The 27128-nt window shown below is 48.2% G+C and overlaps 1 protein-coding gene across 1 annotated transcript in view; it reads right to left on the reverse strand.

Annotated features, from left to right (window-relative positions):
* Positions 1-27128, reverse strand: part of FSTL4 (follistatin like 4) — a gene marked incomplete at both ends in the record, with an annotated part of 245959 nt that overhangs the window by 149378 nt on the left and 69453 nt on the right. The window contains one exon of the mRNA XM_082490055.1: positions 17843-18091. Within this exon, the coding sequence (XP_082346181.1) occupies positions 17843-18091 (249 nt within the window). The remainder of the gene's footprint in view (positions 1-17842; positions 18092-27128) is intronic.

Consider the following 27128-nt stretch of genomic DNA (forward strand, 5'->3'; position numbering starts at 1 on the left):
GGAAGGGAGGGGAGGGGAGGGGAGGGGAGGGGAGGGAGGGGAGGGGGAGGGAGGGAGGGAGGGGAGGGGAGGGGAGGGGAGGGAGGGAAGGGAAGGGAAGGGAAGGGAAGGGAAGGGAAGGGAAGGGAAGGGAAGGAAGGGAAGGGAAGGGAAGGGAAGGGAAGGGAAGGGAAGGGAAGGGAAGGGAAGGAAGGGAAGGGAAGGGAAGGGAAGGGAAGGGAAGGGAAGGGAAGGGAAGGGAAGGGCAGGGAAGGGAAGGGAGGGAAGGGAAGGAAGGGAAGGGAAGGGAAGGGAAGGGAAGGGAAGGGAAGGGAAGGGAAGGGAAGGGAAGGGAAGGGAGAAGGGAGGGAAGGGAAGGGAAGGGAAGGGAAGGAAGGGAAGGGAAGGGAAGGGAAGGGAAGGGAAGGGAAGGGAAGGGAAGGGAAGGGAAGGGAGGGAAGGAAGGGAAGGGAAGGGAAGGGAAGGGAAGGGAAGGGAAGGGAAGGAAGGGAAGGGAAGGGAAGGGAGAAGGGAAGGGAAGGGAAGGGAAGGAAGGGAAGGAAGGGAAGGGAAGGGAAGGGAAGGGAAGGGAAGGGAAGGGGGAAGGGAAGGGAAGGGAAGGGAAGGGAAGGGAAGGGAAGGGAAGGGAAGGGAAGGGAAGGGAAGGGAAGGGAAGGGAAGGAAGGGAAGGGAAGGGAAGGGAAGGGAAGGGAAGGAAGGGAAGGGAAGGGAGGAAGGGAAGGGAAGGGAAGGGAGAGGGAGACTGTCCGCTCACATTACATGATGAAAACCCCTCAGCCCAATCCAGAAAAGAACAAACAAAAAAAAAAAAAAAAAAAGAAAAGCGAAGACAGCAGTGTTGCTGAAAACACAAAAATAAACCCTTGAAATAACTTCCATCCATTAGGAAATTGCCATCAATTTAAGAAAGTGGTGAAACCTGACTTAAAAAATAACCTACCAAAATCCCAGCAGGCCGGGAGGGGATGCATTCGGGGGGCGGCTGCCGGGGAGGCGCTGGGCCCTGCGGGGTCCCCCGAGCCCACGGCGGCTGGAGCAGCCCCGCGCCGCCTCTCGCCCAGGAAAACGAAGCCTTTCCCTTCGAAAAGAGCCAAAGGAATTAGCTACAACTGATGAGCCCAAAGCTGCAGCCTGCAACTTGTTCAACATTTCTAAAGTGAACCCAAAGTAACTGTACTCTGATTTTCACCGACTCATTATGTAAAATAAAACCCAGCTGAAAGCCAGTGTGGGGCCACAAAATGCCTTCATTATCTTTCAGTTCTATTCCAGCAAAAATGCAGCCAAAATCTCATGGGTTCAGAGGGGCTGAGGTTTTTGTCTTAATAGCCTTTTACTTCCTCGGCACTGTACAGCCTCAGCAAGATTTTCTGCCAGTTTGTTTGGACCTAACAAGCTATTTTACCATTAAAACAAAACACAACGTGTCCAGGAGTATTAAACATTTTCCACAGGACCCTGTTTTACAGTGGCTGCAAGAATGACAATGCCAAATTATGAGTCCGAGACAGATGTTTTCCAGATGTGCTGAGCATCTCACGTACACATTGGATGCAGACTTCTTCCAACATGCTACCCGAGTTGTACCTGCCGCGTTTAGATAGGTTGACCCCTGAGTTTCTGCTCCTGGGAAAATATTCTTATGAATAATTTTCTCCAGAAACTGGTCACATCTCTCACATGCCTACACAGCAGGGCACAGAATATCGTCTGATGGCAATGGAATAAACAGGGAAGGAACGGGAAGTGGTGGACGGAGAGATGCAGTGCTGTCAGCGTGACTTCCCCACGCCACGTCTGCGCTCCAGCTCCCGGACAGATGAATAAATCATAGAATCACAGAATGATTTGGGCTGGAAGGGACCTTAAAGAGCATCTACTCCACCCCCTGCCCTGGGCAGGGACACCTCCCCCCAGCCCAGGTCGCTCCCAGCCCCGTCCAACCCGGCCTTGAACCCCTCCAGGGATGGGGCAGCCACAGCCGCTCGGGGCACCCTGCGCCGGGGGCTCACCGCCCCCACAGCCGAGAAGTTCTTCCTAATACCTAGTCTTAATCTTCCCTTTTTAAGTTTAAAACTGTCCCCCCTCATCCCATGGCTCCCCTCCCTGATGCAGAGTCCCTCCCCAGCTCTCCTGGAGCCCCTTTAGGCACTGGAAGGGGCTCTGAGGTCTCCCCGGAGCCTTCTCTTCTCCAGGCTGACCCCCCCACCTCTCCCAGCCTGTCCTCCCAGCAGAGGGGCTCCAGCCCTCCCAGCATCTCCGGGGCCTCCTCTGGCCCCGCTCCGACAGCTCCGTGTCCTTCTGCTGTGGGGACCCCCCGAGCTGGAGGCAGCGCTGCGGGGGGGTCTCCCCAGAGCAGAGCAGAGCGCAGCAGAGGGGCACCATCCCCTCCCTCACATGCAAACCATCCGGCATCAGAAACCTGCAGATGATCACGGGCTTTGGCAGCCTGATGTTTTCGTAACACAGGGCGCTCTGTTCGCGGGACAGGACAGACAACCGCAGGAGGGCGATGCCCCCGCAGCCAAGCAGGAGCAGCCACGCGGCACCAGCACGAAACTGCTCCCCAAACCAGGGCTGCAGCAGTGCCGCGTTTGTCGGAGTGCATGAACTGAACAAAACCACTTGGCTCTTGTTTAGAGCATGGATCTTATGCTCTAAATTTTAAGTGCTCCTTCTTCCAACCTCCTTTCCCCCACGCAGACGTCCCAAGTGCCGACTCAGTGATGGCATCGAGCCCACGGGAGAGAGCAGCTCCCTCGCCATGCACTGCTGTGACGCCTCCGTCCTGCCGCAACCACCGAGTCCTTTGGGATGGAGATGACCCTCCACATTGAGCGAACAGACATCTCTACCGCCGGTACAGGAACACCCCTGAAGCCGCTGCCCAGAAGGACCTGAGCACGTGATGGTCCCACAGCCTTTGGCGCAGCTCACAGCGGGTTCCCAGCACTTGGGGTCCTCCAGCTGAGGGGGTATGCACGGCACTTGGTATTTCCACCCCCCCCAAGTTATTCTAGAATTCAAATAGAAATACTCAAACACTGGCCACATGAAAACAGGACCGTGGCAGTTTTCTTTTAGACTGTTCTACAGCTCAAGCCAGAGGAACGCAGCAGAACCCACAGTCCAGTGACCCTTCAAAAACCTTCACAGTACGTGCGACACCCCAAACAAAAATATTTATTTCTAAATATTTACATCAGAAGAGCCTGAACACAGCTTTGATCCATCCCCCCCCCCCCCCCCCCGAAAAAGGCCAACTATCAGAGGTTCCTGCAAGCCCACATGAGATTTTGCTACCAGTTTACCTGCAGGGCACCCAGATGCTGTGGTGAGGGGTAACCGCCCACAGCTGGCACAGCTGTCTAATCAGTCTTTGATTGAGTTTATTCACGAGCAGGTTCCGAGAATCACATTTCCAAACAAGATTTGCTTTAATTGGCTACGCCGGTCCTCCCAGAGGAGCACTAAGACGGGGCTGCCACAGCAAGTAACTGCAAATGCAAAGTTAAATCCGTTTTTCGACAAATATTCAGGAACATTTGCTTCCTGGCAACGTTCCTGTTAGTAAACCAATTTGCTAAAATATTCACGAATAGCCAACTAAAGGGCTGCGGATACAGCCAAAGTGCTTACATACGGAAATACAACTAAATATTCCCCGCAAATGTTTTCAGAGTATGTGGTTTGCTCCAGATTTAATGGAAAATAACCCCCTATAATAAAGCCTGGCATTCAGCGTCGCGGCTTCCACTGGAAAACCTCTGGGGAGGAGATCACCAGCGCTGGAGAAGGGTTCCCAGGACTGACCTGCGCCCGCAGGGTCCTCGCACGTGCCCTAAACCACAGCGGCACCGACGCCTCCTCCAGAGCCGGCACAGAACCCCCCGCGAGACACGGGGCCACAACGGCGCAGAGGTGGTGCTGCTGCCACGGCAAAGCGCTGCCCGAGCTCTAACAGCAAAGCCAAAGCCCCGCGCGTGTTTTGGATGCGCTCAAATCCTTTCCCTTGGGCTTTTCTACATCTTGATCCCAACCCTCTGGAGCGGGATAAATAAATAAAGCCCCGCAAAGATTTCAGATATTAGCCTGAAAGAATTTTAAAAAATAAAGTTGCTTGCATTATTCCTGAAGAAGAGCTGCATTCACTCAACTCAACTAAATTGCCGACGTGGCAGAGAAAAATCAAGCACGGAGGGAAGAGGGAACCTCCGACATCCCCTGACAGGAGCTGGCAGTCGTTGCGGGGAGAGACAAACCCCATGGTGACCCTCTTACAGGTGAACCTCTGTTTAGCCCACCAGGCTGCTTTCAGCAAAAACAACCCTCACTCAAAAGGAAAACAAATGTCTTCCTTCCTTCACGCTAATATGTTTTTTACTACAAAGGTTACATTTAAATATAATCGTAGGTGAGCAAGTTTCTCACTCCACATCGTGCGGCTCTTCCCTCCTCTCAATTTTTAACTGGAAGAGCAGACGAGGAGCGAAGCTGTGGTTTTCTCCATCACGGCCATTCGCTACCGTGGGGATTTGGTTTTCGTTCAGCAAGATCGTTGCGAGACGAGGAGGCTGCAATTGCATGTGCAAAACTCCCTTGCCCTTCCAGAGCCCCACACCCGAACGCGCGGCAACTCCTCCGGCGAGGAGAAGCAGCCGGGATGGGTTTCATGCCCCGCTGTCCCGCGGCCACGGGCAGCACAGCTCCGCGCTCACGGCCCTCACCCACCGCCGTCGCATCAGGGTTGTGATCAGCGGCACAGAGTCCAGGTGGAGGCCTGTGACCAGTGGTGTCCCCCAGGGGTCAACACTTGGTCCAATTTTAATATATTCATTAATGACCTGGATGAGGGGACAGAGTGTATCCTCAGCAAGTTCGCTGGTGATACCAAACTGGGAGGGGTGGCTGACACCCCAGAGGGCCACGCTGCCATCCAGTGTGCCCTGGCCAGGCTGGAGAGCTGGGCAGAGAAGAACCTAATGAGGTTCAACAAGAGCAAGTGCAAGGTCCTGCACCTGGGGAGGAAGAATGCTGGGCACCAGTATAGGTTAGGGGCGGACCTGCTGGGAAGTAGCTCGGAGGAGAAGGATCTGGGGGTCCTGGTAGACAGTAAATTATCCATGGCCCAGCAATGTGCCCTTGTTGCCAAAAAGGCCAATGGAATCCTGGGCTGCATAGGGAAGAGTGTGGCCAGTAGGTCGAGGGAGGTCATTCTCCCCCTCTGCTCTGCACTGGCGAGGCCACAACTGTGTCCATTTTTGGGCTCCCCAGTTCAAGAGGGACAGGGAACTGCTGGAGTGAGTCCAGCGAAGGGCAACTAAGATGACTGAGGGCTTGGAGCATCTCCCGTATGAGGAAAGGCTGAGAGCGCTGGGACTCTTTAGCCTGGAGAAGAGAGGGCTGAGGGGAGACCTTATTATGGCGTACAAGTACCTAAAGGGTGGGCTGAAGGAGGATGGAGCCAGGCTCTTGTCAATGGTTCCCAGTGACAGGACGAGGGGCAATGGGCACAAGTTAGAACACGGGAAGTTCCATGAACACTTCTTTACGGTTCAGGTGCCAGAGCACGGGCCCAGGCTGCCCAGGGAGGGGGGGAGTCCCCTTCTCTGGAGATTTTCAAGCCCCGCCTGGATGCAGTCCTGAGGGATGTGCTCCGGGCAATCCTGCTTTGGCAGGGGAGTGGGGCTGGGTGATCTCTAGAGGTCCCTTCCGACTCTGAAAACTCCATGATTCCGTGATCCCCACCGACCACCGCAGCCCTGCCCGGGCACAGGGATCCTGCCTTCAGTAGCCCCAGCCAGTCCATGCCCCCCCTTCACCCCCGCAAAAACCTACAGCAAAACCAGCGCGTGCCGGGGGATTTTATAGGGAGAGGGAGCCCAGAATTGGGATGGTTCAACAAGAGCACCGAGAGTCGTTTTCTACGACCTTGAGAAAGTCACCGGCTTTCTTCTAGACCGCAATTCCTCCCCTATAATGGGTGGATTACTATTTTCTTGGCATGCAGGGGTGCTGCGGGGTCTAATTCATTAATCTTTGTAAAGCATTCTAGGACACTTTGATGGAAAATGCAAAATATTATCAGTAAAAGCCTCCCACTTAAATCTCACCTGGAAACCTTCCTCTCGCTCCTTAATTTGTGATTGATCCCCACTCAATTAGAGGTAATGGGATTTACATGTACACTCCAGCAGCGGAGCGATCCGTACCTGCAGCTCAGCGAGCCCCGGTCGGATGCTGCATCCCCGTACTGCACTGGGACCTCCCAAATCAGTGCCGGGCGAAGGGACGGGGCGCGAACCCCCCCCCCCACCGCCGCAGCACCCATCCCTCCACAAACACTGCGACGGCTGCACTTCTTATTAACTACGCACCTTACGATTGAAATTCCTCTCCGTGACTCAGCTTTTTACCAAAAAATAAATAAATAAATAAATAAATAAATAAATAAATAGTTTCTACTCAAAGAGCCTTCGATTCCCTGGGAGGCAGACCAAACCTGCAGATCGTTCATTAGCTCGCTACGTCAGGTTTTAACATCCGCGGGAACAGTTCCGTTTCCCGGGGGCGAGGGAAGGCAGATAACCTCACCCCCGGCACTTCGCGTGCCTCCGACGAGAACACGGCTTCAACACGATACGCAAAAAAAAAGCAACCAGGGAATTACCACGGGCTTTATCAGTACCTCATGCTGCGAAGCTCCGGTGGAGGGCTTATTTTAAATAGTATTACTCTGCCTTCCCGACACCTCCGGTAGGATTCAGCCCCCTCGAGTATATTAGGAAAAAGTGCGTGTTAAAGCCCAGAGCGGAGCGGCAGGCGGGGAGCGAAGGCGGGTGGAAGCGGCACAGGGTTTTTTCCTTGAAGCCACTTAATTGGATCTGCAGCATCCCGCCCGTTGGTATCCCCCAGCACTCAGAATTTCAATTTGCTCCGTGGATTTTTATACCGAGCACCCAGAAAAATTAGCATTTGTGCTGAACAGCTTTTAATCAACTGTTCTCAAGTGTCAGCCCTTTTATCTCTAAAGCATTCCTAAATCTCCTTGCCCGAGTCTCCCCCAGCCCTAAAAATTTATTCTATACATTCGTTTTCCTCCGTTCGGATTCCAGCGTCCTTTACCGCAACCTAATCGTCTTAATCTTTACTGCTCATCTCTCTACCTTTTAACCTTTTCCATTTTCTTTTTAAAGCAATCTCTTGGTCTTTCTCAGGGTTCCTCGCTTGTTTGGGTTTGGGTTTTTTTTTTTAATTAAGGTTTTCCCTGGCCCCTGTCTGAGCACAGAGCTGGAGGTGTCCCATGGAGAGTCACCTGCCACCAAACTGCACGTTACCTCTCTGAAAGGTGACTTGTGAGGCCCTTAATTAAATCAACGATTTTCCTCTGACTACATTTTATGTAATTTTAGAGAAATGACGGCAACTTCACGAGTGTCACAAGGGCATTGAAGAGCTCAGCTCCCGATTCCTGTAGTCACCCATCAGCCAACGCATCAAATTCTGAAAGAAGCCAAATTTTCAGGGAACACTCCCAGCGTTTTTTACTAGGGGAAAAGTAAGCATCCGCGGTTTTAATTTTCAGTCTAACAATGGCTCACAGGAAATCTGTTCAAATGACTTGGCCTTTTTGTGCAGCAGCAGCAATTTCATGCCAAACCAGGACGTGGCTTCTTGCAGAACTGCAGTGGCTGCCGGGAAAGGCAACCGGCTCTGGGGAGAAACCCCGACCTAGGAGAAAAATCACAATATAGCATCCTCTTTCTGTGCAACCAAATTAACCAGGCTGCGCGCCTCAAGGACTTTGTGTGCCATTTCCTCCCCGCTCTGAGGTGCAGGCTCGGCGCTCGCCCCCCACCGAGCCGACTCCAGGCTCCCTCCCGCTCTCGCATAAACCTCCCGGCACGGAGAAGCATTCTCCTCTTTGCGCTCACAAGGAAATGAAGCTGTAAGATATATTCTCCGTAGGTGACGCTTTGCACATACGTAACTTGCCCCTCTCCTGAGCCAGCATCCTCAGCTGCCACCCGATGCTCTTCCAGGCAGAAGCACTTAAAGAGCATTCCGACAACGCCAAATTGCTGTGGTTCAGCACTGAAATTTTAAGGATTTCCAACACAGAAAACACTTGAATTAAACAGCAATAGGAATTCTTTCTCTCTGCCAGTGAAGAAAGTAAAAGAAAACTATTCATTCTCTATTTTTATGCAATATTTGTTTTCCTTCACTTGAAATTACTTGGGTAACACATGGCACACGCTATCCTTCCCTTCCACTGGGAAAACCCTGGATGTTGACACTTCATAGAATCATGTAAGTTGGAAAAGACCTTTAAGATCATAGAGTCCAACCGTAAGATTGTTTGATTCTGTTCATTTTGGATACAAGCCCAGGAAACTCAACTGAATCAAGCTTTAATCTAAACCTCCCTTCATTAGGAGGTCGGGTAGGAGTCCACAGGCAAAGCTGAGCGCAGCCGCTGAGTATCCAGAGTCAGGTTCGACCCTTCCCAGCACTCAGGTATGCTCAGATCACCAGTTTTACCATTAGCTCCAGCCAGAGTCAATGGGAAACGGCAGCAGCGGCGAGTGCTCTGCCAGCAGCTTGGTACGCCAACAGTGTCCGCGCGTGTGCCCCGAGTGACACCCACGTGAGGGACAGTCCTCCCCACGAGCGCCCCTCGGGAAATTGCCTTCTGAAATGTATAGCTTGACAGAATTGCATTTTCAGAACATTTGACACAGGAGAAATCCTTCAAATTACCGTAGAACCAACAGAAGAGTTGAAAAAGAAGTAAGACCTAGGGGGAAAAAAAAATAATAAATGATGTTGTTGTAGTAGTGTTGGTGCAACCGTGATGGCGTAAGAACCAAAATGTGCACAGGGTTAACAGGGAAAGGTAATATCTTTTATTAGGCTATCAACATTTGGGGGAAAAAAAGCCGTTAACTTTAGAGCATCCAAGCTCTATGATTATGAGAGATTCAGCAATGCAGAAGCTCAAAAAATGGGCCACTTTTTAATCAAGACTTCCTAACATCGTTCCCCACTCTGCGGCATTTCTCCAGTGTACTCACCACCTGGAGCGGTTGGGGAAATCGCTGCTGGGACAGCGAGAGCCAATATTAAATTCAACAAAATAAAAAAGCAAAAGTTTTCTTTCGTGTTTACTCCATGCGGCTCTTCAGTATTTAAATACGGTTTAAGCGCCCAAATTCATGTAGAATAAACATTAACCCGATCCGCAGAGAAGAAAAGTGAGGAGGACACAGCGAGTCCAGACTGCCCTCAAATCACGACGAGCATCTGTCGAGATGCAAACGGCACACAAAAGTAGGTAAAATGAAAGAGGAACATCCCCTGACACCCGGAGCGTTGCGGGCAGCAGTACCGAAGTTTGCAAAGGAACCGCAGCCGGTAAACGCGAGCCACGTCCCCGCCTCCCTTCCCACATCCTTCACTTTGATTCTCCATCCTCCTCCGTCCTCTTCCTCTGCTTTCATTCCCCATCACAACCGCTACAGCTGTGCATCAAAAGAAGCTTCATTATCACCTCTCCGCTTTCCCGAAACCGCTGCAGTGAAGGTTTGCCAGTGCCCGGCTTGGAGCCGGCAGAGCAGATGCCGCCCTAAAGAATAACGAGCTGCATCCCGTTTCTCGGCCCTCAACAGTATTAAGCTGCAACGCTGGATGCTTTAAACTGAGACCGTCTCGTGCTCCCATTGTCTTCCTCCATGCCGTGCAGTTTTAGGCTGAGCTGTTTTGTTTTCAATGTGTAAACAGTTCCTTAAGCCCCTTTCTTAATCACCTGTCGCCCTCCCCTTTACGTTTATGGAGATCAGGGATTCCCAAACGCTGCTTGATGCTGCCGCGGTCCTCCAGCACGGCGGACAGGCTGCGTATTTTATTAACTGTGGGCTTCGGTGACTGCCGTTCAACCAGTATACCCGAAATTATAAGGGGGAAAGAAATTAGAAAGAAGAATTCTGATTTTTTTTTTTATTATTATTATTTTTTAAGATGTTCATACTGCTGCTGAAATATCCTTTAATTCCTTTGTTCGCTAGTTGATACATATTATTAAGCTGTTTGGTTTTATGGGAGATATTATGGCCATACACGTCGAGGCCGGCAACTGGAGAAGATTAATAGACTGGTCCTTAAATAAGATGAAACAGATAACAGTCACCGAATAAAACTGTTCACGGGTGCCCCAGACGTACGACTGTTGTAAAAAACAAACTTTACACAATTTCATATTAAAACAAAAGGCCACATTGCAGTTACTCCTGCACTCCCCAAATGGCCATCGCCTCAAATTGGAGCTATAAAAACACGGGGAATGCTGGATAGGGATCACTTCAGATAACACCACTCCCTCCACTAGCTTCAGCCACGGTGTCTTCAGCCCCATTTCAGCTTTACCAACCGTATCCGAAATCTGTCCCCAGTCTACATCGGGTCGCAGCATCAGGAAAATAGGGGTTTGGTTTTGGTGAAGACGGTGCAGGAAACGGCACCGCTGCGAGGAGTTACCATGGACATGATTCATCTTTTGACTGACTCTGTCAAATTCAGCGTTGGCCACGGCGCTCCGGTCCCACTTCTCTTTGAAGCTGTGGGGTTGCCCCTATGGCCATGAGGTCCTCAGCAAAGGTTTCTATCGCTAATGCACATTAGGTCTCAAAGACTTTTTTTGCATTATTATTAAATTCTTACGTGCATTTCTTCTTTGGGGACTTTTTGTGGGACTTCTGTAAGATCTTTGCTAATTTTGATTCTTTTTCTAATGCTTAAACTTTCCACTCTCTCTCGTTATTGGCATTTAATTTCCAACTAAATCGGGGAGAGTTTCACAAGAGCTGAGATTTCCCTTCCATGAATTTCAGTAACGTGAGCAAAGGCCTTTTAAAATGGAAAATACTCCTAAAGACCTTAGAGATACACCTACAAAATTCCTGGTACCAAAGCCAGCAGAAGACTGCCTCATCTTCGCATCCTCACATAAATCAATGGAATTTCCATAATTTACCCCAAAGATTGATGCAGTCTGTTTATAAGGAGTTAAGCCGTCGATCACATCTAAGAGGACTCAGCCTGAAAAGCCAGGTAAGATCGATCCCTCCCCGAAGGACTCGGCGGAGGAGCCGAGGAAGCAGCGTGGGAATAAACAGTATGGAATCCCTTTGGTACAGAGCCCTGAAGCAGTCGCTATAGTGAGAACTGTATCGGCTCTACTGACAGCAAACACACCTCAGGTACATACAGCACGTATCTCTCTTCCTAACATTTGAAACTCCTAATATATTTACGTTGGACGCCGAAATGACCATTACAGGCCAGAGCTCCGCGTGGGAGCCCCCAGCCTCCCTCCCCAGAGGGATTAATTGCACGTCTCCCAACAGCTCTAAATCCATCTCCCCGCCACCGAAGCAGCCTGTCAGCAGCGCCGCAAAGTTAAAGCGGCAAATATTAATTGCCAGCTGGGAAATCTGCCATCAGTTCACACTCAGATTTATTTTTTTTCTTTTTTTTCTTTTTTTTTTTTTTTTTTCCAGCTGGAAAGAGAGAGAGTGTTAAGTGGAGCAGATTTCTTTGCAGTCTGCAAACCAGCCGACGGAGTGGGTTTCGCCTGTTTTCCAACCGCTAAATGAGCAAAACATTCAACACCACCTCCGACCGAGATGTTTTGAAATCCTCTTCTTTAGAACACATTACTTCTGGAAGTAACAAAGCACCGAACTAACTCACGGACAACAAATAAAGTACAGAGGAAATAAACCACCGCCACCTGAGGCTGAATCCATAGCTACTCGAGAGGACTGCAGTGATTCATGGCACGAGTTATTAGCCTGCTTGGGTGGTGGGGTTTTTTCCAAGCTTGTAATTCATTTACGTTCAAGCATAGCAAATCTTCCGTCAACACGCAGAAGATTATCATTTGCCGTAATTAGAAAGAAACTGTTTGAGAACCGGAGGACAGATAGACGAGAAGTTGCAAAATGAAAGACGCCGCTTAAGGCCGTGAAATCCTGAGACGATGGGATGATGGGGGCTGGGAGAGGCCTCGGCACGTCAGCGCTTAGTGCAGCGTCGGACCAGGTGGCTGGTCCCAGCCAGGTCTTGAAAGCCCCCAGAGATGGAGGTGGCACCTGGGCAGCCCGTCCCACCACCCAACCACCTTCATGGGAAGACCACCTCCTGACGTCCAGGCTGAACCTCTCGTTTCAGCTTTTCCCCTCGTTTCTCGTTCTCCCACCACGCACCCCCGCGCCGGGCCAGGCTCCGTCCCCTACGCTATACCCGCAGAAACGGCATGAGATAACGAGTTATCCTCACTCTTTCAGCCGTGCATACACGCCTGGACACGTACGTGTACCCGCACGCGCACCCCGGCACGTAGGCATGTACATTTTGGAAGACTATATATAGGTTCGTAGTACTAAATGTTGCTCTGAGCAAGAGTGAAAGGCTCAACCCCAGCGCTGTGACCACGCGTGTAACACAGAGGAGAAAGGCAGGTGGTTTTCCACAGGGATTTCTTTCCGAATCCTGTACAAAATCTGTACAAAACTGTGATTTATTACAGGGCAAAAATTGACCGTGTGTGAGGGGGAAAACTATTGTCATGTATCTGCTTAAAAGAAAAAAAAAAAAATATTGGAAGCTACGAGACCAAATTGTTGAAAAAATTACTACTGACATTTCGGGAGAGACTGGTGGAAGAAAGAGAACAGGACTGGAATACCAGACATGGACATGCCTTTATAGCACGCCATCTCTCCACATAAAATTCTGTCAGAGCTCATAAAATTAGATCTTTAGTAGAAGTTGGACTGAATAAAAAAAAAAAAATAAAATCTATAAAGTAATGGGCAGAGGTACAGTGCATTTACATAATGGAAAGTTCAAGAATTTGGTCAACGAAGTTGGATTGAGCTCATGCCAGAGCACAAACTAAATCTGACCAGCTGCACTACAAAGCCGCTATACAGCCCAGCGAGAAAAGCTGAGATTTTTACAAAAAAAAAAAAACCCAAACCAATATACCTGGATAAAAAGAAGATGTCTGAACTGGAGAAAATAAGGGATGAGTTTGGGCAAGCAACGCGTCTGCCTTCGTCTAGCGGGGGCTCGGCTGATGCAGGGGAGCTTTAGGACTGCTGATCTCGCAGAAAAGAGTGGGGAGGGAAAGAAAGAAGGGAAAGAAATTACTCCTAAATCCCGGAAATGGAAAAGCATGGCTCTAAACAGAAAGAATGTCTCTAATATATGTACACTGCTAGAGAAGTACATTGCTCTGATGTGTCTGGAGAAAGGAAGGAGATAAGGGAAGAAAAACTGCATTGAGTGGTGTATGTGCAGCTTTCGCTGGCCAAAAATAATGAGGGAAAAATGAGTGAAGAGACCGAGTGGGTGTAAAAAAGTCAAAAAGGAAAGAGAAATGAATAGAAGTGGAAAAAAGGGGACTACTGCTACGGGAAAGCAAAGCATAGTCCAAATCACTGCGCTAAAATGATTTAGCTGCATTATCCAAGGCTTTTATTCAAATAGGAACGTTTCCAGGCCAACTGCTCATTTTGGACATCCGTGGGCCAATTGTCATTATGAGCACAGATATCTTTCTGGTTTTCATGGGTGCTGGGAGTGCTTCTCAGGGAGACAAACTTCTTTCTTCTCTTCTTTGGCAAGGAGCAAAAAGCATTTTATCCTCATGTATTTTGTTACCCAGTCAAAATCGCCAACACTCACATCAAATGACTACAGAAACTCACAAAACAGTGAAAATACATAAAACCAAAAAAACCCGCCATATAGTAGAGAAGTCTTAAATAGAACGTTTTCCTACGGGAAAACCAAACTGTGTTTCATACCAGTGAAGACAAACGGATCAAGGAGAATTTGAACAGCTCCGAGTAGGAGTGACATTCCTCTTAAGACCTCTGGATGTAGGACTCCTGCTTCGAGGTACTTCCCTTTGGGCTCCAAACTCCTAAGTGAAGTTTTCCACCTATTTATCATTTGCTTTGTCAACTGTGGAAAAGGGATGAGCACTTACATTTGTGTGCCTGGCAGCACCGGGGAACTCTGCTGCACCAGAGGGTGCAGGATGAACCCTGGGGAGATCTCTCCCACTGGCACCTCTCATTGCTTCACCCACATTTCCATGAGCTCCCCCCTTGGACGTCGTGTCCATTCGCCAGCCCAGCCGGACCAAGCCTCGGGCACGGTGGCCAGCTCAGCCCAAATCTGCCCACCAGGGCCTGACACCCTCTGTGGAATCTTCCCCAAACACAACGTTGATGCGGTCTTCCCACGTTAGCTGATACCAGTGAGCCGATGTCTCCACGTGGCCCGCCCTCAGCCAGCAGGTCCTTGCGATCTTCCAGATTGCTCTCAAAGAGACACGTATTAACTTCAAACAATGCCACGGGGAAATCGGGATGTCTGAAGGCACACAAGGTGTTTTTTTAACTTCTTGGACTCTTGAGGTTTCAAGGAGCCATTTCATTCTAGGCTGGGCAAAGGAGAAAGCGGTCGTTTGCCCAAAGCCAAATTCTCCTCTGCTCTTCTTAATACCAATGCTCGAACAGAATGAAACGCTACTGAGGTCGCACAAATCAAGCAATGCTTCCAGTCACACACCAGTATTTGCTGTACACCGGTACTTACAAAGCACTTCACAGGTGAAGAACATGTTAAAAGACCTGAAAAAAAAAAATCCTTCCCCAAAATACCCCAAAGGAAACAAGATCTTTGCTGTTTGCTTTGGTATCAGTTTACTGGGGATAGATCTAGCTCAAAGTGGAACCACAGAGTATTTGGTCTCTGTCATACTTTAAGGCCATCCAGTTTGTCACTGGTAACTGGGTAAACTGGCAGAGCACACAGATGCAGTCCCAGTTCGTCACTGGTAACTGGGTAAACTGGCAGAACACACAGATGCAATCCCAGTTCGTCACTGGTAACTGGGTAAAGTGGCAGAACACACAGATGCAGTCCCAGTTCGTCACTGGTAACTGGGTAAACTGGCAGAATACACAGATGCAATCCCAGTTCATCACTGGTAACTGGGTAAACTGGCAGAGCACACAGATGCAGTCCCAGTTCGCCACTGGTAACTGGGTAAACTGGAAGAGCACACAGATGCAATCTGCGGTGTCCCTCAGCTCTATGCAAGGACTTAAGTCTTAACTGAAGAGGTCAACTGGAACAAAAACCCACAAAGCAGCCCACTCATCAGCCTAATTGTACTCAAATAATTATCTACTTGATAGAACACAAATAGAAGGCACGTGCCCACGGACAGATATCTGTACACCTGGAATCCAGCTGAAACAATACATTGGGCACCTTCAAGATTTGTCTCCAATCAAAGTCTTATACTTTATGTTACATCAATAACGTTGCTTATAGACCTGTAGCTTAATTGCTTACTACAAAATTCTATTTAAAAGAAAACACTATCATTCTTGATTTACAAATAGACTAAGATAGAAAGAAAGGAAAAGATACACAGAAGGTTACTTGGGAAGTGCATGGCAGAAACAAGGGCTGAAGCCAAATCTTCCTACGGAGTCCCACTCTGTGGGAATTTTCCCCCCTCAAAGTAAACTTTTTTCTGCTTTTTATTTCTGCAAACAGTGGTGTGAAGTACTTTTTTTTTTATTTATTCATGCAGGAAGAGACGTGAGTTTGTTTCTTTCTTCCCCTCCATAAAGCTGTTATTCTGCTCCACAGCAAGAGTTTAAGGGCTACTTTAAACGGGGACACAAAACTACTACTTTCTGACATCATTTCATGATGTGTTCAGGAAAGCATTCAAGCGTGACATTGTATCATTAGGTATAATACAGCCATTGCAGAGCCACTGATTACTGCAATGAGAACTCATTTTCTGTAACACTATATGTGATAAGGAATGAATGAAAACCCAGAAGCACCGCTGAAGAAGGCGGGCTATGTACAAGAGTGAAAAAGCTGCCTGAAGGCACCTTTTGGGGAGTCAGGGGAAGAAAGCCCGCTGCGCCAAGGGGGCTCGAGGGGCTGCCCAGCACCTCTGACATTAAGATCTGTATTTCCCCTTTCTTTGGGAGGTTTCTCAAGCTGCCGCCCCACCTGCATCTTACCCAGGGATGGAGGCAGCTTCCAGCCAGATCCGTGCCCGTATCCGGCTTGTCACCCTGCGGCAGAAACACCAGCGCTAGGAGCAAAGCGCTCAAATCCTTTTCAGATGCTCCTTTTTAAAGTGATGAGCAAAAATCCCTCTTCACCTTGACCTGCTCGTGTGCTGGGCCACCAAATACGCCTTTAGGTGACCCCCTTCCAGGATTAACTTCATACGGAGTCTATCCTAGACCTAACTACCGGCTTTGGTGCGTTTGGAGCGTGCCTGTGACACGCTAACCCAGCTCAGCTGGTGTTCACCAAGTCAGTCCTCTGACCAGCTCCTCTGTCCCACCCACAGCCAGATCCCCAAGATAAATGGGAATTTGCAATGCTGAGCAAAACAGTGCCTGCTTTTGGGTGGTCTGGAAATTCTGGGCTGGTCTCGGTCTCTGGGCCTCCTCTGAGGCACAAGAACGGTAATGTTATTCTATCTCCAAAGGGTATCAGGAGGATATATCAGTAAGACTCTTGGAATGGGTTCCTGTGTCCTAAGTAGGCTCTTCCAGCATCATGCATTCACACGTGGTAGCAAACGAGAACCTGTCACGGATAGCTCTGTAGACAGCCAAGCTCCTCAGGGGCTCAAGTGCCCAGCGAGCTGAAGAGAAAGGAATTATTTTCATATTTGATCACGTAAATGTCACTGGGTGTATTTGCAAGAACCCGCTCGAATCTTTCTGTAGGTATATGAAGTCATACTTGACAATGAGTTTTCAAGACATACTCTAGTGAGGCCTTTATAAGACCTCTCGTTAGAAGTAAAATAACTTACAACTTCTTCCACTCCCCGGCACTTTATCACACACTCCTGCTACTTCAGCCTCACTTGATTTCATAGAATCATGGAATGGTTTGGGTTGGAAGGGACCTTGAAGATCATCTTGTTCCTACCCCCCTGCCCTGGGCAGGGCCCCCTCCCCCCAGCCCAGGTCGCTCCCAGCCCCGTCCAACCCGGCCTTGAACCCCTCCAGGGATGGGGCAGCCACAGCTGCTCGGGGCACCCTGCGCCAGGGGCTCACCGCCCTCAATTTGTGACAGGATGGTACGTGGCATACGGAATATTAATGGAGAAGACACAGGACTCCATCCCTTTGGTGATTTGGTGCAACAATGGTAATGAAACTTGCTATTGAAACAGTAAAACAGCTGGAGATACCTGCATCCCACTGGTAACCAGAACTGTCTTTGAAATTATTTAAAGCTCTGTTTTGGCACTCCTCTTATTTCATCCAAACAGCTCCTTTCCTTTGCCCGTGCCGTTTGCCTAAGTAGGTTTTTGTTTCCCATTTTTGCAACAAACTTTTCGTAATACCATATACTTTTTCTTAACGTCTTTGGCTCCTTCAAAGCCTTACCAAATGAATTGGCTTGTAAAAAGTTATTACACTGGAAGTTGTAAGTACTGAGCAGCACAACTACAGTGCACACAATGCATACAGTGAGGTTAACTATTTACCAGTTCCCAGTTTGACTACATTTTGGGTGGTGATGACACTCGGGGGCTTAATAGCTGCGTAAAACGTTGTGTTGTGTTCTACAGTGTCCCAGAATAAAACAACCTTGAAAAACTTCTCTCTTAGAAATAAAACATACCATTTGGCTATTTATCAAGGTTACGGTAAGATAAGTGACGGAAGTTCTACAGAAGTATTTATTTTTAATGACACCCTACCTTTGAAGAAACAGTCCTTGCTGTGGATAATGTAGATCTTTTTCCTCTGCAGACAGGAGGCTCGATGCAGTTGACAGTGATTTTCATAAAATTTGCCATCGGATCCGCACACGGGCATGTAGCTGGACTTGCAATCTTCTACGCATCTGCACTCGGGCTGGTTGGTGTCCTTGTTCACGACACACTTGCTGCCCCGGCCGCAGTACTTCTTCTCGCAGGACGCGTGCAGGCCATCCTGCCCATAAAGCACTGGGAAGAGCAGAAAAGGTCAGCGTGAGCAATATTTGCCTAACGGACCGTACTCGCCCCATGCAGCAGCAGCACAATTACAGGCGCAGGAGCCACAGTGCTGTCGGAGGGTAAAAGCACCCCCCGATGAACCGCAGCCCAACCGCGGTTTGGAGAGCACCTTCACGTCTGCGCTCCCGGACCTCCGGCTCAACACAACCCTACGGGGGCGCCGAAAGGGCTCCACTGAAAAGCGACGGAGATGGGGTCGTTTGTTCTTTTAGCCCTTTGTGAAATAAAATCCAGTGAAAGCATTTCAGTGCCCGAAGTTTAACCATGAGTCACACTGAGAAAGCGATTCTGAGAACCTACACTCCTCCAGGCACAAAACCCAGGAGGAGCTTCATTTCGGGCAGCAAAGCGCCCTAAGTGACGGCACTTCAGTTCTGTACCAGTGTCCACATTACCTTCCACCCCGTCAGGCAGGAGCAGGACACCCCCAAAGCTAACTAACACTCACACGGGGTTCAAGGAAAGCTCAGACAGACAATCACTGACACCTTTTGAAGAAATAACCCCCCCAAAAGACTTTTCACTGAAGGAAAGGCAATATTACAGGAAGATGCTCCTTGCTGTAAAAGCGACCATCAGTATGTATCCCCACGCTCTAAACGATGACGTATATAATGAAAAAATAACTTTCTACTGCTTTTAAGAATCTGTTGGATGTAATGTTCTGAACATTACTGTACCGATGCTATTAAAAGGCTAAGGGAGTTGCCCTTGCGCTGTAACAATTTCTGCTTCTGAATTTTCCTCGCTTAAAGGCTTACGACAGAATATTATTGTAAATCACACAGGTACTTCCAAACGAGCCACTGCTCCGGGTATAACGCTAATTATTGCTCTACGAAGAGAGTTTCATGCAGTTAGATGATTCCATGTGAACTGGGGTACACGAAGCTGAGAGTTACCAAGGGATGCTGCAAAGGGCGTAAGTGCAGCAGGACCAGACGTTTGGCCGCGCGGAGCCCGCTGCCAGCCCGGCGCAGCCTTCCCACGGCGCCCGCGCCACACTCGGGCTGCACCACCAAAAGGCGGTTCAGAAGCAAATCCCTCTTGTCTACGTTTACCGCAGGCAGGTTTGGCTCCCGGCGAGGTTTTGGCACGCGCTAGCTTTCAGAGGAAGCTCAAGTGGAAGCGCTGCTCCAGATGTGCTCCAGCATCCAACAGGACGAATCCGTCAGTGACGGCAGCCCCACAAAATCCTCCAAAATGCACCCAGGGCTTTGCCCTTCAAAGGTTTTTCAAGTAGCAGAACTCTTCAGCCCAGGAGAGCAGACCAGACCTCATCCAAAGACACCCCCCTCAATCACATGTACTGGAGATGTGAGGAGCATCAGCATTAGCTACCTCCATCCATCAATCCCTTTTCATCATGCTAAATCCCTCGCTAACACCGACACAGCCCCTGCCCGCCCAGCATTTTACGCCAATATGACATGCCCCAGTGGTTAAGCTACGTTTCATCTACTGGTGATCGAGGGGTTAAAGCGCGGGCACAAAGAAAAGCAAAAGTTTCTACAAAACCCCATTTTTTTCTGGTCCCTGTTAAGCCTTTGTTTTTATCACTGTAAATCAGAACGGGAAAAAAAAAATCTGTTATTGGAGGATTAACTATTTGACTCAATAACTCATTAAAATTCCTCCAACTTGGCAAGCTAAGAAATATTGACTTTTCCTGACTTGTAATAAACTAGAAGGTCAGAGCATCTCTGAGCAGTGCGAAAAGTACAGTCCCTGGAAGGAGTATCCGAGTATTCTCTATTTACTTTACTAATTGTTCCAGAGTTTCTGCAAAATATCCTCAGGAATGCAAATTTGCTGACCTCCGGGAGACCTCACCGCCAAGGCCATCCGCGTTTATGGTGGCTGCTGTATGTCAGAGCAGCACAAAGGATGAGGGTTTGAGGAAGCCCTTGTCAAGCATCCTCCTCCTCCTCCTCCTCCTCCTGGTGGCAGGACCTGCACCTATACAGGCACACAGCTTATCCATCACAGCGTGCCTCAAAAGACATGTTTTGGAGACTGCTGTTGACGCTAAAGATAGATATTTTTTTAAAAATGAAGATTCAGGAGCTATATATAAGTATATATATAAATATAATTCAGATACTACCACAGCAAAGCCTTTCCTGTGCTGTCTTGATTGCTAAGAATTGATCTCTCAGGAGCTAGCACCATGCATCTCGCTGAAGGTTATTTCTGCCTCCTCCTTCACAGTGGGTTGCTCTGATTTAACGCATCGGGTCACATCTGGGCAGGCCACAGCTGCCCCCTGCCCCGACAGCTACCGCAGGCACCGGCAGCAGCACAAATCCTCCGGGAGCCTCAATTATTTTTGGTATTTTGATTTTTAATATAAACTTAGCACCACTGAAGACAAACACTATTCCTATTGCAACGGAAGTTTGAAGTTTTTTAACGGCACAAAGATTTGGTTAAGCAGCAGCTTATAAAAGAAAAAAAAAAAAAAGACAAAATACTTTGGCTTTTCTACATCCACCCCGGTTACTATGGAGAAACCGCAGAAAGCCCGTCTGCATTTATGCCTCATTTGTTTTGTTCACAGTTTGGCTTATTCTGTGTTTCCAGAGGGAGAACTCCTGTTTAAACACAGCTACGTTGGGTAAGGGGGTAGGAAGGAGACCCCACCAACAGCCAGAAAGGAAAGACTCGCGTACGCGGGAATCCTGCCGTGCTTCTGCTGGTCCAACTGCTCCGAAATCTGCCTGTCTGCAAGCAGAGCGTTAACATGGGATGTCTTTGCCACAATCTGATAACGTTGACAGCAGCTCTTTAATGCAGTTCCTATTTGCATCATCCTTCGAAGACCTAAAGCTCCCCACAAGCAGAGAGGGACCCTCTGCCCAGGAAGGACAGTAACGGGATGCGGAACAGGACGGAGCCGGTGGAAACCAAGAGGAAAGAAGGTATTTGACTGTAAAAGCACTGTTGTCTTTATCCAGGTAACTAATTAACCCAGAGCCGCACTACGGAAAGGGACTTTCCTCGACTGCATCCGATGTCTGCTCCGGTTGACCCCACGGGCAGCCGGGAAGGACACCAGCGTGCAGCTCAGCGGCATGAAAGGCGTTTGCCATGGCTCTTTTTTCGTCACGTTATTAAAAGTGACTGCATTCCCCACTCTTACAAGGATTATTAAAAACAGAAATGGGAAAGGTAATCAAGTGAAACTACCAACTAACCGCTCGCAGTATTTACGAGCCCCACTGTACTGCACAGAAAAAGGCATAATTTATTTAATTTATTAGTCGCAAAGAAAGTCATTCACTTAGGTTAAAAATTGATCATCTTGCAAAACAAGCTGCTTTCAGCACTAATTAAGCTTCCCCAACACGGCTAGAGCCAGAGTCGTTACGCTGTGCTGAAGCCAGCGGGATGGAGAGAGGCAGCACAGTCGCGGACACCCAGGAAAACATTTCTCAGGCTTTCTGGCTGCCCCTGAGAAATTTGGAATTTCAATGGAAACCCAAGAAAAGTTTGGTGCGGGCAGTAAAATACCCGAGTTCAGGGATTTCATACGGCTGCTTAGCAGGCTGTCTTCATCTCAAAGCAAGACTCCAATAAGAAAACGAAGACATTACTGCGCATTGGAGAATACGCGTCCTCTGGCTGCTCATTAATTCATGAAGACAGAGACCTCATCTACCTTTTACACGCCACTAAATATGTTACAGATCAGACTAAGCCTCACAGACGTTTTTTTTTAACTCCCAAACGCAAGGCGATTCCTTACTTCAGCAAAACTCCCGAAGAGGTCAGGGGAAGGTTGGGTTCACGACAAGCACTGACTGCAATTAAGACCGACCCGACAAACCCATCACACGTACAGCAAAACCCAAAACGGAACAGCCCTATCATATCGCTACTCGTAAAAAAGTTGCTCGTACACTGCAGAAATGTAAATTACTTCATTTACATGTTAAAAGCCAGTTTGCCTGTAAGCAAGAGGGAGCTCCTGCAGGCAGCCGGACATCCAGATGAACCGGTGAAGGAAAAAGTTTAGACGTTACATCAGGACTGGAGCCAAAACTGGAAACTTTACCTATGGGGGCACTGGAGACTGGCATAACTGAAATCAGAAGTTTTTACGCCAAGTCCTTCAAAGGCAATGCTGCACCTCGCTAAAGTTATAACAAAATTAAAAAAAAAAAATCAAACCCTCTTATGACACGATAAAAACATTTAGTCTCTAAACACAGTTTGTTACCTCCATTAGGTAAACTGGCGAAGAAGCAGGTCACAAGCTATACCTCCGGCATCCTGACATGGTGTTTTCCAATGTTTTTCCTTTCCCACATTAAATAATCCTCTACGGTTTAAAATGTCACAGCTGTAAGCACTGTTTGCTGCTGAAAAATACACCTTGGCAGTACAGGCAGATATACAGACGTACACACGCAGGTGTACGCGTTCCAGTGTGTATTTACACGCATCTATTCCCATGCACAGATTGTACGTGTTTACGCACGACCAGACACTTCCATACGCTTGCCTTGCCGCGACTTCGCCTCTGCGGGCGACACGAAGTCGGATGCTGCAGCGCTGCGCCTTGAACCTTCCTCCCCCGGCGCATCCTCAGCGGACATCTGGAATAACTCGTGGTTGGAAGTACCGAAAGTTCAGCCGCGTGACTACCGCACCTGCCTCCTGCTCAGTTGCCAAACGCCTGTGCTACACACCTTGTTACTGCCGCGATAAAATAAGAAAGGAAACATAAAGAGGGAATTGCATAATAATCCGCTCCGAGTTTCTCGGTTTTTTCATCGCACGCCTGTTAGGAAAGTGGAGAGGCAGAAAAGCCATGGTGAATCGCCTGGAATAGGGGCACAGCAGCAGTGCATTCATTATCTCCGTTACTAGCCTTTGGTGCTATAATTTATTTATTTTTATAAAGCAAAACCCGTGGCTTATCCTGGAGAATAATACAGAAACTGAGAGGTGCCTCAAGCACACGTTTTGCTACGGATGCAAACCGTTTTCTCTCAAGGTCCAGGAGATAACTGCCTATGCGTGTGTGCATCTTTGAGCAGGAGGGAGAGGGACACATCAGCCCCGGAAGGGAAGGACAAATGAAAATTAGTCACTTTAACTAATTTAGATGCTCTACACGAAACAAAAGACAGGATGACATAGAAAGCCTGCTCGGAACAAAAAACAAACAAACTTTCCCAGATGGCTGCGTTATTTCAGGAGGACTCTTGCAGAGTTCAAAAAAACAAAACAGAAACACCAAAAGGAAAGGAAAATCTACTCTGGAAAGGAGTATTGCAACAAATAGTTACACCAATGACACCAACGCCAAAGGAGCTGCTTAATCTGTGTCCACAGTTTAACATCAAATACCAACAAATTTGAACTGCTCAACCGAAGCTCAGTAACAACCTGCAGTTATTCTGCAAATAACACCAAGGAAGCACTCAAAAATCATAGGAAAATTTTCTATATTAGTTTTTACATCTGAAAATGGGGATTAATGTTCCTTTCTATATCCGTTGGGACTATGATATCCATTAGAGGTGATACAATGAAAAGGCATTTGAAAATTTCAAGTAACTATGGGGCTTCCTAGTGTAATTAGTCTTATTTTTGTCCCTTTCAAACCCATTTAACCATTATGAGATCAAAAGCTTCATTAAATATTATTTGTTTGGATGGTATCATGGTTTATGAGGGCACTAACATGAAAAAAAGAGGCAACAGACATGTACAAATCAAAAGATCCCAACTAGGTAAAGCATATACGCAGACTACCGAGAAAGAAATACCAGCCAATATACGAGACCACATATATTTAGATCCTTGCCATGAAACTCTCCATGCACAATTTGCTTGGCTGTTCTCTTCTTGGAAGAGCTACTAAAGAGGCGATTCGTAAAATCTCTCTTTATGAAATGTTTAGATGAAGTTATCTGTGATAGGTACCGCCTATTGAAGGCAATTTTATTACATTACCGCTGTGGGACACATACAGATGGAGACCTAAATCTGCCGGACTGCTGTGCTGCGCAGCTCCGGGCGGCACCACGTCTCGCCCGGTGTTCGCAAACTGTCCAGCAGGTCCCCACAGCCAGCCAAGAAACGCCACGGCATTTCCAGATGTATATCGCCTTCATTGATCAGACGGATTTAATTTAACGTCATGTTTCCTTTGGGCACCTACATTTACAGTGTTTGAGCAGCCCAGCAAAGCTGGGTGGCAGTGTGTGTGTGCGGGCACGTACGTGTGTGTATTTCACTTGCTTGTGCATTTAATTATCTCAGCATTGCACAGCCCGAAGAATGCAGAAACTTTCCAGTATCGGATCTGGAGGGCGCAGATCACGTTAGTACTTTGGTTTCTTTGGCAAAACTCTGTATCAGAAGAATACGCTCTTCTGAAGGAAGGCAATGGCATTCCCATAGGTCACTGCTCAAAATCAGCCTTGTTGCCTTTAATCTTGCTCATCAATCTCCTGCCTGCCCCATTCCTTCACTCCTACTCCCAGGTCCAGCCTCGCTTCTCTCCCCGTTTTCAGTGGTCTTTTATCCTTTGACCAGCGCAGCGAGCCCCGGCACTCCACGGGCTACTATCAAAGACATGAGAAATCAATAACGCGGTGTCACGCATCTTTCGGTGCCATTGTGTCACGCTATTCCTTTCAATGAAGCTCCGGTGGCAGAGCCTACGAGGCGGTTAGAATCCAATAACAAACTAACTAGGGATGACTTGCCCGTTTTCCTGGCGATTTCTCCAATTACATCACCAGTGGAGTCGCTGGAGGCAAGCTGAACCGTCTATAGATTTGTTCCCGTTATCTGCATTATTAACCTTTAAACCTGCCCACGCCTGTCGCCTTCTGTTCGCTCCCCCTTTCCCCGGCCCCACCAGCCGAGGTGTCCCCTGAGGGCTGCCTGTCCCGCACCTCCTGTCCTGCATCTCCTCCACCCTCCGCAGCCACATCTCCCCAGGAACCCCGCGGTGACCGTCCTCCACGCGATGCTGCTCCCAAACCTCCTCGGCACGGGGCAGCAGTCTCTCACTTCCACCTATTTTTCAAAGCCCAATCCCAAAACTTTAACAATTTTACCCTCGCTTTGACGTTTTCTACCCGGAGGAAGACGAAATCCATAAACCCGGTGCGCTGGGCCGCGTTGCAGTGGGACACGCGCGGCCATCACTTCTCGCGCCTATGTAAAAGCACAGGAAATCTTGCAATGTTAGCAATGGTTCAAGAACAAAAACATGCCGAGTTTCCACCCGAGGGGTATTCTACAGTCTCAAAGAAATCTCTCCCTTTTCTATTTTTTGATTCATTACTTTGCAATAAGTCCATTTATCAGAAAATAATTGCATTTGTTTATTGTATGCCTGTTTTCCCCTTACATATGCACAAACCAAAAGTTATTTCAGATTGGATGGAAAGATGTTTTCAGTTTCTTATTTATTTTCTCGTTCGGTGCATCAGTTTATAAGGCTCATTGAGGAAAAAGAACAGAAACAGAAAGCCAGCTCATCACTGTGTTTGTCTCCAAAAAAGAACATTATTCTCATTATTTATTTTTGGTTGGCAGAGGAATAGATAACGAGCTTTTATAATTAATATCCATTCTGCTTCCTTATTACATTATTCTTAAATTCTGCTCTCAGTAAATAAATCCACCGGACTCGCGCCACGCTGGACAAGTGCCAGGGCACGAGGTTTCCGGGTGATTGATGACGGAGACCTGCGGCCGCGCTTCCATTGGCGTCTCCTTTCCTTTAAGAGGTGCACGTCACGCGTTTGAACGCTACAAAGTCACATTCTCGAAAAAAAATTTTCAAGCTGTGTTAAAGCGCGGCCCAAAGATGAAAGAGAGGTAGAAACACCCGATTTCCACCCCTCTCCCTCCCCGTCCTAGAAAAGGACGGAGGCTGGTGCTGGGTACAACCTAAATATACAGTAATGAAACACCGGGTCTTTCAGCAGCTTCCACATTCCACCTGGTTATGAGCGTTACGTGGAAACTTGGCGACTTGGAGGAAGGGGCTTCCTTCTGCTCCACCGTCAGAAGCGTTCAACTGTGCGACCAACGGGTGAATCCACAGCAGAGCCGCCTCTCTGAGTCCCACCACCCATCACGCCTCTTCCAGAGGAAATTCCCAAAACAGCCACTTTTCTTTACCAAAGGAAAGCTCTCACGCCCCAAAGGAAGCGAGCGTGAGCCTGCAAATCCGCCTCCAGGGACAACTCGCTTTGGTGGGCAAAGACAACATATCTAAAGGGTCTTTTACGGTCCCTTTTCCCGCCCCTTTCTCCCAGCTAGATTAATTTTCAAGGATAAAAGTTTCCAGAGGGAATCTATCAATAATTGCAATAGACATACAACTCGTCGCTCTTCCATCATTTACTACTACGCAGGAAGGAAGGCAGACAGCTGTCTGAAAATTAGGGACTGGCTTCATTTTGTGGCTCTATTTCTAAGCCCTGATGTTTTTCTGTAAAAGTTGCCATTTGCTGGGAATAAATGGAGCGAAAAGGGAAAAAAAAAAAAAGTATTAAAGCTATTTAGTTGTAATGGGGTTTGTGTTAGTGCAGGTGTTTTGTATTTGGGCGTTTTTTTACTTCTGGGTGAAGCGTAATGCATGTTTGACTCATGGCTACTTTACTTGATCGAAGAGGCAGCCCCGGCAGCGGGATTAGCGGCATTCCTGCATCACATCTAAATCAGCATAAACTTCCCACTTGAAACTGTTGAGGTTGCACAGTGTCTTTTCACATTTTTTTTTCTCCCCAAGACATTTCATTTCATGTTTTCCCGACTCGATGCCTTAGAGCCTCATAGATTACAAGCGCAGGAGCGCTACCACGTAACACAAGCGCGAGGCAGGAGCCAAACAGGTCCATTATGGGGAGAATTACAATCACGGAACTACCGAACGAGGATGTATTACATCTGCGTTGGGACGTAGAAGAAAGGATGTTTTTATAAATCAGTTTTGAGCCATTCTTCA

This window comes from Vanellus vanellus (genome assembly GCF_965231255.1).
Source record: "Vanellus vanellus genome assembly, chromosome: 13".
NCBI lineage: Eukaryota > Metazoa > Chordata > Aves > Charadriiformes > Charadriidae > Vanellus > Vanellus vanellus.